The following is a 12,767-nucleotide window of genomic DNA, read 5'->3' as shown; positions in this document are numbered from 1 at the left end:
CCATTTGTTGAGATTTTATTTATGTCTTTCAATAAGATTTTGTCATTTCTGTGCCTTTTATGTTAAATTTGTTCCCAAGTACTTTGCGATTTTGATTTGCTATGGCGAATGAAATGCACTTTTCTATTTCTACTTAAATACCGATTTTCACAGTTAAGGAAATCTTAATTTGCTTATATTTTGTTTGTCTTATATCTGGTCACTTGCCCAAAAATATTTCTAATCCATTTTTAAAATAGATTCTCATGAGATATTTGTATCCTTTTCCCCATCCCACCAATGTTTATTTCTAAATTCTTACTTTCACAAATTTCTTAGGCCAATGACCTTCAAACTGGTGTATGCCTGTCTTTAGGAGTACGCGGAGACTGCAAAAGTGGGTGTGGGCACAGGTCACTTAAGACACACCATCTCCAGATCTCCAGCTCCTGGATAAGTTCTTTTCAAAGCTGAACGCGATGTGCAGCGTGTGCTCTTCATCTTCTATACTGTTAGCATCAGGTTTTCTACATTTGAATAAGAAAAGCAACCCCCCAGACCATCTGCCTTTCACTGTTTGTCTTCTATACTGTTAGAATCAGTTTTTCTACAGTCGAAGAAGAAAAGCAAACCCCCAGACCATCCTGCCTCTTTCTACACTATGTTGCCCCCAGAGCGTCAGAACAGGAATCCAATGTGAAATGTGGATGCGGTTAGTGAATGGCTCTTGTGCACAGTAAATCCTTCCATGAATCAGTGATTTCTGTTTCTTCTCCTTCAACGCAATTGAAGAAGGACCTAGTAGAATTGTCATCTGAATTTAATGAGAATAGTGTGTGTACTTCTGTGTCATACAGATATCAGGTATTTATCATCTACCTTACACTTCATGTATCTTTTGGCTTTATTCAGGCACAATCAAATGATGATCCTATCAATTTAGTGATTAAAATATTGGCTCAGCCAGGGCAGGATTTGGCAATTTTGTGTGTTTTATATAATATGTACTAATAAGTTCTCAAAATCACCATTCTCTTTTTTGGCAGGTAACAGAAATGAATATAAGCTCTATCCTGGACTTTCCAGCTATCACGAGAGAGTTGGTAAATCAATAAATCTATATGTTTTAAATTATTCATATTCGTTTTGTGATCACAAACTTCCTAATTAATCTGATAGGTTATGAAAATCTCTGGGAAGTCTTCAACCCTTTTCTTTAATTTATAGAATATTCACATTATTTTGAGAAGTACTTCATTTAGAAAATGCTATGCTTTTGTTGTCTTACTTGCCTTTAAGATAGTGAAGGTGACAGGAAGCTGACGGGACACGCTGCTGAGCCCCGGGAGCTATAGCATCTTCTGAGGAGCACGTGATCTCCTTAACACTTGCTGTCCAGAAGCTTTTGAATTTACAATGGAGATAAAATGCCAAAGTTTTCTAATTCTGAATTACAATTTGATCCTTATTCCATTTTCTCTGTGTTTTAGCACCATAAATTTTATAGTTCTAAGAATTTTATTTTTCACGTTCAAATGTTTTGTTATTATTGGGAGCTGCTTTATAAAACTTGTTAAGATCTACCATAGTGAAAATGGTCCTTCAACCTGTCTTAAATACTCTTCAGAGGTTCCCTGGAAAGAATTGAGCAAATGTGAGTGGGACACAAATTGAGGGCAAAGTTAAACAATCATAAAATAGCCTGTTTATTTTTTCACATTGAATACTTTCGTCACTGGAGTCACAAAGCCGTATGCTGCTGGATATATACCTGTCGGAGAATTAAACATTTCATGTAAATAAAATTCCAAAAACTAAGGTACTCAAGCATATTTTAAAAATTTATATCATGCAGATAAAAATATGTCGAAAAGGTCTCTTAAGCAGCATCCCCTGAAGCGAGGTCAGCGTGTTCCTGACGGGTTTAGGGTTGGTGACCTTTCTCTTCACCCTGGTCTCTCCTCCTGGGAGCCCGCTCCGGTGTTTTTCCCAGCTGGTTCTCCTGTGGGGGTTGAGCGTCTGCTCCTGGAGTCTGTGCGGAGAGCAGGTGTGATGGTCTGGCTCACCTGCAGAAGATGCCGTGGTCTTAGGTGTGCAGAGAAAGCTCTGAGAGGTTTAAAAATGTGTTTCACCGTTTGTGGTTCACACCCATGTTACAGGCCACGTTAAAGAGACATGAAAAGTTTGGCCTTTGGATACAGGTCCTTTAGAAGCAAAAGTGATTAAGGTGTAAATGTTGACACCAAGACAGCGTAAACACCTCCATTTTTATCTTACACAGCCTCTTACTTTTAAAGACTCAAGATTAGACTTAGACTTAGGTGCCTAGTTGGTAAAGCACTCCTGAACTTGACAAGGTCGGCCGACTGGCTGCACTTGCCTGGGAAGGGAGGGGTCCCTACAGAGAGACGGAGCTCAGGGAAGCTGGCTGAAAGAGAGCTGAGGCCACGGATCCCGCCAAGAATGCCGTGGTAATGTGACGCTGGGAACTAGAGTTCCTTTCTCTATTAGAAACTTCCTATAACTGGCACCAAGGAAAAATGTTTCATGATAAGAAACTAAACTCTTAAGTGTGCTGTGGCGACAGGGGTTCCAATTTGAACCCCCGTACTTTCACTTACCACCTGTGGGACCCAAAGGTAACTTCACTTGCCATGGCTGGTTTCTCGGCTGCTTCTGTGTTTGTATTTGAGGACAGGGCAAGGTAAATTGTAACTCAGTTACGACTGAGATAATATTCCTTTAGCCCATTCTCCAAAGAGGTTCTTAAAGAAAAAAAATAAAAGGGAAGACTTATAGTCCACTTTTTAAATAAAACTTACTTTACGTTACTGTATTTTTTTAAAAGCAGCTGTGAAGGCATTAACCTCTTACCAAGGATTTCCTCATGTTTTCTTACCATCACTGCAGAGAAAAGTCACAGTTACATGGCCCCAGGGCCCGAGCCTTAAATTGAAAACCTGATGAAGCAGGACACTCAGTCCTCCACGTGCGAGCTCCTGAGTCTGTCTCAGCCCCACAGAGGGGCTGTCAGGCGTGATGATCCGCTTCATCACCTGTACTTTCCTCCCACCATCTTTTGGCTTCGCCCTTTGGAAGGTCCAGCTGCGTAGTTCTTGGGCCTCTCAGGGAGACAAGACTTGGAAATGCACCGTCCAATTTTCTGATCTTCCCTCTAGGGACTCTGGAAGGAATGGTTTCATAACCAAAAGCCTGGACCCTCCAACGTCGGCATTCGTCCCCTTCCTCTTACCCATCCCGTAGTTGTCCGGGGTGGGGGTTCTCCACCGGGCGGTACGCGCAGTTCAGGCTGGATGACACTTTGTTGTAGGGGCTGTCTTCTGCCTCACAGGGCTCTTGGCAAAGGCTGTGTCCCCTAGTCGTGACCTTCCCAAGGCTGTGATTTTTCTCCTGAAACAGGTCAGGCCAGGGGTGCTGGCTGCAAGGAGGCCACCTTATGCAGGCTTCGTGAGAAAGTGGACTGGATGTGAAACAGGGACATCCACAGACCAGCCTTTCTAATCCTGGGCCTCAGGGCAGCTGCCAATCACCAGTGCTGACTGGAATCTAATTCTGCTTCCTGTTTGGGAAACATAACCCCTACCAGAACTAAACTGGAACATTATGAAGGAAATGGCCAGTTCCCTCAAAGATTCTTCCGGTTTTGTAAGCTCTTGAGTATGAAGCTTAAAGGCATATGTTGTGCAGAAGGAAAGGCCCCCGTGAATGCCCAGCTTTTCAGTAACTCAGTGGGGTTTGCTTCCCGGTAACCAGGAAGGTTTGTCTTCGTGGAAGGAATCATTACTTGGTTCACCTTTTTTTAGTGAACTCATTTGTGGGCATTAAACTTCTCCTTGTTAAAATTATTTCTAATATTTACATTAAAGGGGAACTTTAAGTCATTTGGAGTTTTTCAAAGAAAAAACTAACAGGGCACAGCACTAACTGGCTTGTGAACTGTTATCTCAGAAAGCAGGTAGGCTCCTGGATCTGCTGGCCTCACTCCTGTGATTTTCATGTGGATGGAGTTTCTCCAACAACTGCTCAACTCCTGACGCTCCTGTACTCCTCCTCAGGAGGCAGAGGCATTTACGGTGAATTGGGTGAGGAACTGGGTGAGGAATTCAGCACAAGGAACAGTCAACACACATCTTAGCCTCAGTAAAGGAAAAATGTGAGATCCCGGCCTCTTCAGACCTTCAGTGGTGGCCTTGCCTTCAGCTGCACCTGGAAACCACCCATATTGCTCCTCTACCCTCCTCTCCCACTCTGCTTTCTCCTCATTTCATTTGGAATCTGCACTTCAGAGAAAATTAGACAATACCGGAATGTGAGGGCAGGGACCAAACCAGGTCTGTGATCTCTCCTTCTTTCTCTTTCTTAGTTCATAATATATTTATTTCTCTAATTATTCATCATAAAATATATTCCTGAAACTGCTTAGAACCAATTCAGTTATCAGGGATTACCCGGAACCACTTAGAACCAATCCAGTTATCAGGGATTACCCGGAACCATAGCAGCAGATGCTGTTATTTGTACAGTCTGGAAACCCAGTGATGCAGGGCACCATGCTAATCCTCCTTGAACATTTGCCTCATAAAAGTAAAATGCTGTGATAAATGTCAGTTTGGTCTGTTGAGCACAATTTAATATTTGTGAGGTTGTTGAGGGTCTTGGATGACCTGGAGACAAGTTTCATTGGATCCTGATCTTGGACAAATTACTCGGCATCTCTAAGGCTCAGTTTCAAATTCTGTGACGTGGGATAGGAGTAGCTGGCTCATTGCAGTGGGCGGTGTAAGTGGAGCGTGTGTGAGTGTCTGCCATGTGCCTGAGCAATTCGCGGTGGCTGCTCTTCCCAGATGCACATCGATTGGTGCTGTTATCATTGTCATCGTCCTTATTATGCATTTTTGATCTTACAAATGAGACTGCAATGTATAAATGCATGGTAGCTAAGATGGCTACAGCTCCCAGCACATTCCCTGATGTTCACAAGCACTCTTTTAACTCACTTCTTCCTGTTATCTAACGTGTCTGGGAGACAAGAGGGAGGAGAACAGAGTTCCTGGAGGGTCTTCACTGATTTGGTCTGGTTAATTAAGAGTCAACTTTATTAGTGGATATCCTAAATATAATCATGAATGAGAGATTTCCAGGATGGATTTTTCTTTAGCATGAGCTTGCATCCTGATCTGATGACAGGGAAGCATGGCGTGAGCCCTGTCTAGGGTGCCCCGTCCAGGGCAGAGCACAGCCCCTTTCGTAGTGCCTGGCAGTGACTGCTCATGAACATGTGTGGAATTTAATCGTATACTCAGAACATTTAACTTACTCTATTGTTTCTAGACTATGTCAAAATTTTATTTTGGTGACATTCTTTTAACCTTGTTTCTTAAAATTGGTAAACTAAAAGTAAATATAGGATGAAATAAAATATACAGAAATTATTTGTATTATAGAAAAAAGTAGTTATACCAGTATTATCTCTAGTGAAATTATTATTAGGATTATTTCTTTAGAACTCAACTAGATGGCACGTACTTTAAAGACAGAACGGTAGCACCATCTTGTGTGAGCTACAAATTCAGTATTTTAGTCAGAGTAGTTTAAAGTGTTGACTATTTTTATTTCTTACGGATGGACCAAATTCACGTTATTATTATTATTATTGTTTTGTGGGTTCAAATAGGACCTGGCTCTAGAGTCTGGTTATTGGTGTTTTCTCTATGTCTGTGCATCTAATTGCCTAATTTATGCACAGAATTATATGACGTTTAGAAGCATCAAACTCAATTTAGCTGAGTGCTCAAAAACTGTCTGTTTCATTATATTTTTATGATGTTATATGGTTTATAATATTTAATGTCCTTTATTCATGTTAACTGCTCGATTCTCAAAGTATTTTCTTCCTTCTACAATACGTGGATATACACATTGCATTGAAGTACTTGTGAAACATGTAGAAATGCTCCTGCCTGTGCTAATTCCAATTTATCTCTGATATTGAGAGGATGGATCAATTAAGCACAGAAATGTAAACAGCCACAAAGCCCAGGGAGAAGAAATGTCTGCTGATGAAACAGCAAAATATAACTGGGCTGCAATCTTCAAGCCCAGTGAGTAAAGAGCCAGGTTTTAAAGCTGACTCCCCTAGGGTTTGATCATGAGCTCACATATCTGCCTTTCTCCCACGTCTGCCGTCCATGAAACTGTCACAGCTATCTTAGCCCCTTCCAGCTGCTGTAACAAAACACCATAGCCCGGGCAGCTCATAGACAATGGAATTTTGTTTCTCACACTTCTGGAGGCTGGATTCCAAGATCAAGGTTCCAGGAGACTCAGTGTCTGGCAAGGGCTTGGTTTCTCCTTCAGAGTTGGTGCCATCTTACTGCGTCTTCACAAGGAGGGAGTTGCAAGAAGCTCCCCTCAGGCTCTGTCTGTAAGGACACTGATCCCATTCTTGAGGGGGAAACCAAATGACCTCATCAGCCCCTGGAGACCCCACTTCTAACACCATCACCTTCGGGTTGAGGATTTCAACACTTGAATCTCAGGGGGACCCAGACATTCAGACTACAGCAATGACTACTCTATTAAAATGGAAAAATATATAAATTGTATTATCTCATAGATGATTCAAAATTTAGAAAATTATAACCAGAAGCATGTGCTAAATCCTTAGGTATATAATGTGCAGAGAAAAATAAGTTTAATAATGTGATGAAAATTACACAGACTGTGTGTTGTGGTTTCTGCCAGCCTCCAAGACACCAGCATGCCAAGCCCTAAGTGGTTAATTTGTATCTTACCAGCAGATACCCCAGTTTCTCCCTTAAAGAACATAAATATGTGAATACTTTTTCTTGTTTCAGGCAATTTGAATCCACCCATAGAAGTGACAGCGCTGTATTCATTTGAAGGACAGCAGCCTGGGGATTTGAATTTTCAAGCTGGAGACAGAATCACAGTTATATCAAAAACAGATTCACATTTTGATTGGTGGGAAGGAAAGCTTCGAGGTCAGACTGGCATTTTTCCAGCCAACTATGTAACCATGAATTAAAGTGTATACTATTTTCTTCTTTGAGAATTACCAAAAAAATTATTTCTACACTGACAGGATTTACTAGTTAAGCAATGTTTAATATAAATTTTAAAAACTTCTGTTCTACACAATTTCCATTCAGTATGTAAAAGATCTTGTTTTTCTATATAAAAAGAGTTGACTGACATATCTTTAAATACTTTGTACTAACTTTATCACACATGCTGTGCCATAGACTATCCTACAATTTATGTGCTCATAGTTCTTTTGTGAACATTTTCAAACATCACTAAGCATTTGATCTGGCAATGTATATGGTAGCTGTATTTTAATTTGAGAATCTTGAGGGTAGAGCTACGAATTTCAATGCATACATTTCCATTTGCAAAGTGACTGGAGAAAAAGAAATCAGCTTAAATGAGGTATGAAGTAATGTTTAGAGTTGTAGCTATTAACTAGAATATGAATCCTTAGAAATCATATTTATGCTTTCAAAAATTGTACTATGCATTTATCATAGAAATATGATTACAAAGAAGTCTGATACCGTGTCTTTAGACATATGACATCTCTCAACTTTTCTTCCTTATGGGGCTACATTTGTTCATTTCCATCAGTAGCATAAACTTACGGTGATGTGGTAGACTTGTCTGTAAATAAAATTTTTAAAAGTTTACTAACTTAATATTTCAATTTTGTTCTTATTTTTTTTGTAAGGTAGGCAAAGGTCCTGTGTCTCATATGCAGGGTGAAATCCACCTCCGTTTTGGGCTACCTGAGCTCCTCCCTGAACTCTAGACTCCCCTCTCCAGCTATGCACTTGAGAGCTCCATTTGGACAAGGAACAACACCTCAGCCCTCATGGGTTTAAATCCAAGCTCTTCTTTCTCCTCACTTAGCCTGCCCCTCCCACAGTGTTCCTCTTCAGTAAATGGAAATTCCATCCTTGGATTTCCTTGGTCCTTAGAGTGACTTCAGAGCCAACTTTCGTTCTTCTATCTCATGCCCTCTGTCAAATCCACCAGAGACTATGTTGCCTTTCAGACACTCGCTGACCCAATATTTGCACTCCCCCTGTGCCCACCCTGAAGCGAGCTGCCCGCTCAGCCCCAGCTCCCGCGTAGACTCCTTGCTTCAGCCCTGGCTTCACCCAGCGAACCCTGCTGAGAGGAGCAGGTGCACATTGCACCATTTGTCCTGCTATTCGCTCCTCACTGCCTTATGTCATACACACACCTGTGCATTGGCCTTTTTATTGATTGTACCTTCTTAAGACATGGAAAAGGAGAATGAAGATCCATGTTATCTTCACCCAGCGAGAAGTAAAACAGTTATTTCCTACTTTCTGAGCCCTTTCCAATCACCACTTTCTCCTTCTAACTCAAAGGGAATCATCACCCTGAGTCTGCTGTTTTTAATGCTATACTTTTCTTTACATTTTTACTACATATGTTTGTGTCCTTAAGCACTATATGGTATTTCCTTCCATGCTTTTAAACTTACAAAATTTAAAGTTTTAAATTTACAAAAGATACGATAAATTCACTCATTTACAATGGACTTATTGTAAAGAAACTATGTTTTATACGTTCAAGGAATTAAAAGAAAAGGTGGAGAACTTCAGCAGAAATTTGACACTATAAGAGAGAACTAAATGAAAAACGTGAGACTGAAAAGTAAAATAAACTAAGAAGACAATCAATGGATTTGACAGTAATTTAGACACAGCAGAAAAAAGAATCATTGACCTGAAGGCAGATCAGAAACATACATCCAGACTGAGAGTTGAAAGGACTGAAAATACTAGAGAAACCAAAAGAAACTATGGGATAAGGCAAGAAGGTATAGAAAATGAGTAGTGAAGGTTCTAGTCAAAAAGTAGACAGAAAATCAGGCAGATGCTGTACATGAAGATCAAATGCCAGAGCATATTCCAAAACTTTAAAAAGACATTGAACTACAGATTGCAGAATTACTATGAACTCCAGGCACAATAAACACAAGGAGAGTCACATATGTGCACATCGTTATAAAACTGCTAAAAACCACAAAGATAAATCTAAAAAGTAGATCAGAGGTTAATGGGTAAAAACGCACACTTAGAAAAAATAAGACCAAGTGGCTTATCGATCATTAGGGTGACTACAGTTAACATTAATGGATTATACATTTCAAAAGGGCTAAAAGAATAATTTGAATGTTCTTATAAAGAAAAGATACATATTTTGTGTATTTGATATAAAAGATATATATTTATGTATATGTATATACATATACATAAAGACATATGTATAAAGAAAAGATAAATATTCAAGGTGATGAATATCCCAATGCCCCTGATTTGATTATACGAATGCATCAGATTATCACATGTATATCAAAAAGATACACATCTATTATATACCAATTTTTAAACGTAGATGAGAACTGTTACAAATCACTAAGGTGATAAACAACACAATCAAAAAATAGATCAAAGATTTCATTGATTTCACTAATGAACATATATGGATAACAAATAAGGACAGGAAAATATGTTCCATATCTTTAACCATTAAGGAAAGCAAATAGGAACTGAGAGTGAGATGTTGCCACACAACCTCCAAATGGCTAAAATGCAAACAACTGACGCTATCAAGTGTGAATGAGGAGATAGAACCCTGAAAACTCCCAGGCACTGCGGCTGGAAATGCAAAATGGCATATGGTGACTTTGGAAAACAAATGTGGCAGTTTAACTCCTAGCCCAGAGATTTCATTCCTGGGTATTTGTCCAGGGGAAATAACAGTACATGTCCACATAAAGTATTATATGATGTTCATAAGAGCTTTATTCATAATGACTCCAGACTTGAAATCCAAATGTTCATCATCTGTTTAATGGATGAAAAGCATCGTGCTCTACCTATCCCGCGGAACACTACTCAGCAGTAAGGAATGGACGTTGACACATCAACAACATGGCGCATCTTCAAAGCATTTTGCTTCGTGTCGGAAGTCACGTGCTGAAGGCGACATAAATCCACTCACATAAAATTTCTCAAAAGGAAAAATTGTAATAATGAAAAGCAGATAAATATTTGCCAGGTGCCAGAGGTTGAAAGAAGAGCTTGACTGCCAGGGTTGACAAGGGCACATCTTATGATGTTAAATTTAATAAATCTAAAACAAATACATAATGTGTGTGGCTGTCAATGGGCCTGTTAATATTTAGCAAGCTAAAGTATATTACAGAAACAGAGAAATGTAAAAAAACAGATTAACCCACCCCTCAGCATACTGTAGATCAAGCATACAAAAATGTATAAATATATATACTATATAAAAATAAAAGGTATCCAATGATTTGAGACTGTACCCTGAACTTAGGCTGCCTATTTATATCAAGTATCCACAGAATATTCCCAAAAGTTGACCATAATACCACAAAGAAAACTTCTTTTATGCCACTATAAGAAATAGTATAGATAACATTTCCTAGCTCTGTACTACAAATAAGAAAATCCACACTAGCTTGAAAATTTCAAACTCTTAATAACTCATTGCATATATATGTGTGCGCACCCTTGTGTGTGTGTCGAGTGAGTTTGTGTGTATACACACACAACACACACAAAATCCTAATCAAAGAAAATAAAAGAGAAATGATTATGTTTCTTAATCCTTTCCAATTAAATTCAAAAGTATAAAAAGTCTGCTTCATAATATTAAAATTGATTACAGGCGCACGTCACCATGCCCAGCTAATTTTGTTTTGTATTTTTAGTAGAGATGGGGTTTCAACATGTTGGTGAGCCTACTCTTGAACTTCTCACCTCAGATGATCCACCCACCTCAGCCTCCCAAAGTGCTGGGATTACAGGCTTGAGCCACTGTGCCCGGTCAACTCCATTTTTTATAAACACACTGAAAAAATGTTCTAGATACTTTCTTAACAAAACTAGGCTTATTCTATCACTGGAGAACATGAGAAACGGCCCCTTACAGTAAGTCAGCGGAAGTCGCCATCACCACTGTGAGTCGGTGTCGTCCTGGAGGCATTTGCCAGTGAAATTAGATGAGATGGAAACGAGAAATATAAAAGTCAGCAGGGAGGAGATAAACAACTGTTTTTTCCAGATCATAAGATGGATTACTTGGGAAATCCAAGTGAATCAACTAAAAAGAAAACAACAGGTGCTATAAATAATAAAGAAATATAATAATTTTCAAAACTAGTAATCAAAATTAAAAGCTTTCATATTTACCAAGCACAATCAGTTAGAAGATGTAATGAAAAGAACCTCTCAATTTCAAAATGCCACCAAAAGTGTTAAATACCTAAAAACAAATAAAATAGAAAAAATTTAAAGGCCTAATGAGGAAGACGCGCTTTACAGACACAAAGCTTAAACAAATGGACAAGCATAGATGATTCTGCATAAGAAACCTCACAAAGATAGCAAGCTTCTTTCGGCTATTTTTTTTTTTCTGAAAAAATAAAACAATAGGATGACGAGCCTACCAGACTCTGAAACACACCCCAAAGCTGCAGCGAGCTCACAGGGCAGTTCTTCTCTCCGATCAAGGGTGAAAATGAGTGTTTCCTGCTGAATATGTGAGCTGTTTAGTTTGCCCATTGTTAAAGTTTCTGTTTCTTCCTGATTTTTGAGTTTTTTTACATTACAGAGATGATCACCGTTTTCTATAAGTTGCACGTATCTTCTCCCAGTGTGTTTTTGTTTTTCTACAGTGTTTTTTGCTATTTAAAAAAATCCACCTTTTTATTTTCCTGAGATGGCAGATTAGAGTCTTTTAGCTTATCTCAGCCACTTGGAAATAGCAAAATAGTACATAAAGATCAACTCTGTGCTTTAATTCAAGAAAGAAAATGGGAATCTACTGGAATCATGAAGGACACCCCAGCTCCTAGGAGAGAGGACGAGGGCAAACAGCCCCCACAATGGCACTCAGCAGATAAAATCGAGTGAAGCCCCAGGACGAGAGAGCAAAGGGAGACCCTCTGTGACTCACCTCAGCAACCCAGGCCATACCTTTGTTTTTCCCAAGTCCTGGAACTGACTTGGGGAGAGGCTTGGAGAGCCTGAGAGGGAAACACACTGAGAAGAGCTGCAGGCATTTTCCTAGACCTGGGACCAAGAGCAAGAGGCCATTTTTAATCCGGTGCAGACAAAGTCAGCCTTTCCTTGGTGACCCAGCAGTGCGGCCATGCAGGCATTTTAATCTCAGGCCAGAGACTGGAACACTTGCTCTGGAGTAGGGTAGGGACCTCCATGGACAGAATCATGGAAAGCACCTTGGCAACAGGTGCCGAAATTGTGCTCTCCCCCGTTGCAGGCAGGGAGCAGGAGGAGAGCTGCTATAACCCTGATTCCTCCTGGGTGACAAGACTTGGAGCCAGGGCCAGCCTTGCAACCTGGGACCTGTGTGTGTGTGTGTGTGTGTGTGTGTGTGTGTGTGTGTGTGTGTGTGATTGTTTGGTGCCTTGGCCCGCTTTCCTGAGAGCATGATGCAGCAGGGCCCTCTGCACTCCACCCCAAGGCAGAACTCCAGGCAACTGGAGCACCTGCTTGCCTGGATCAGAAGCCTGGGCTGTCCCACCCCTCCTGGGCATAGATCATGGTGCAGTGGGGCCCTCTCCACTCTACACCCAGGCAGATCTCCAGGCGCTGGGAGCACCTGATCCTGGTGCAGGGGGCCCTCTCTGCCCCACACCCAGCCAGATCTCCAGGCATTTG

General features: G+C 40.3%; 1 protein-coding gene and 1 long non-coding RNA gene across 12 annotated transcripts in view; one reads left to right on the top strand and one right to left on the bottom strand.

Annotated features, from left to right (window-relative positions):
- Positions 1-7,715, top strand: part of LOC105497543 (SH3 and SYLF domain containing 1) — a 46,185-nt gene extending 38,470 nt beyond the window's left edge. For 9 of the 11 annotated variants that reach the window (XM_011768692.3, XM_011768689.2, XM_071076120.1 and 6 more), the window contains 2 exons: positions 1,026-1,082; positions 6,858-7,715. In XM_011768692.3, coding sequence (XP_011766994.2) covers positions 1,026-1,082; positions 6,858-7,048 — 248 coding nt within the window. In that variant the 3' untranslated portion in view covers positions 7,049-7,715. Of the gene's footprint in view, positions 1-1,025; positions 1,083-2,889; positions 4,332-6,857 lie in introns of all 11 variants that reach the window. The other 2 variants (XR_011611344.1, XM_071076119.1) reach the window with 2 other exon arrangements.
- A 3,278-nt stretch (positions 7,716-10,993) lies between these two features.
- Positions 10,994-12,212, bottom strand: LOC139358002 (uncharacterized). Its single transcript, XR_011612181.1, has 3 exons — positions 12,063-12,212; positions 11,277-11,349; positions 10,994-11,187 (listed from the first exon to the last, which is right to left on the bottom strand). It is a non-coding gene; the product is annotated as an uncharacterized lncRNA (long non-coding RNA).
- Positions 12,213-12,767: the final 555 nt, after the last annotated feature.

The sequence above is a fragment of the Macaca nemestrina genome, chromosome 13 (assembly GCF_043159975.1).
Source record: "Macaca nemestrina isolate mMacNem1 chromosome 13, mMacNem.hap1, whole genome shotgun sequence".
Taxonomy (NCBI): Eukaryota; Metazoa; Chordata; class Mammalia; order Primates; family Cercopithecidae; genus Macaca; species Macaca nemestrina.
The sequence above is the reverse complement of the archived record's forward strand: the minus strand, read 5'-3'. Positions and strand labels throughout refer to the sequence as shown.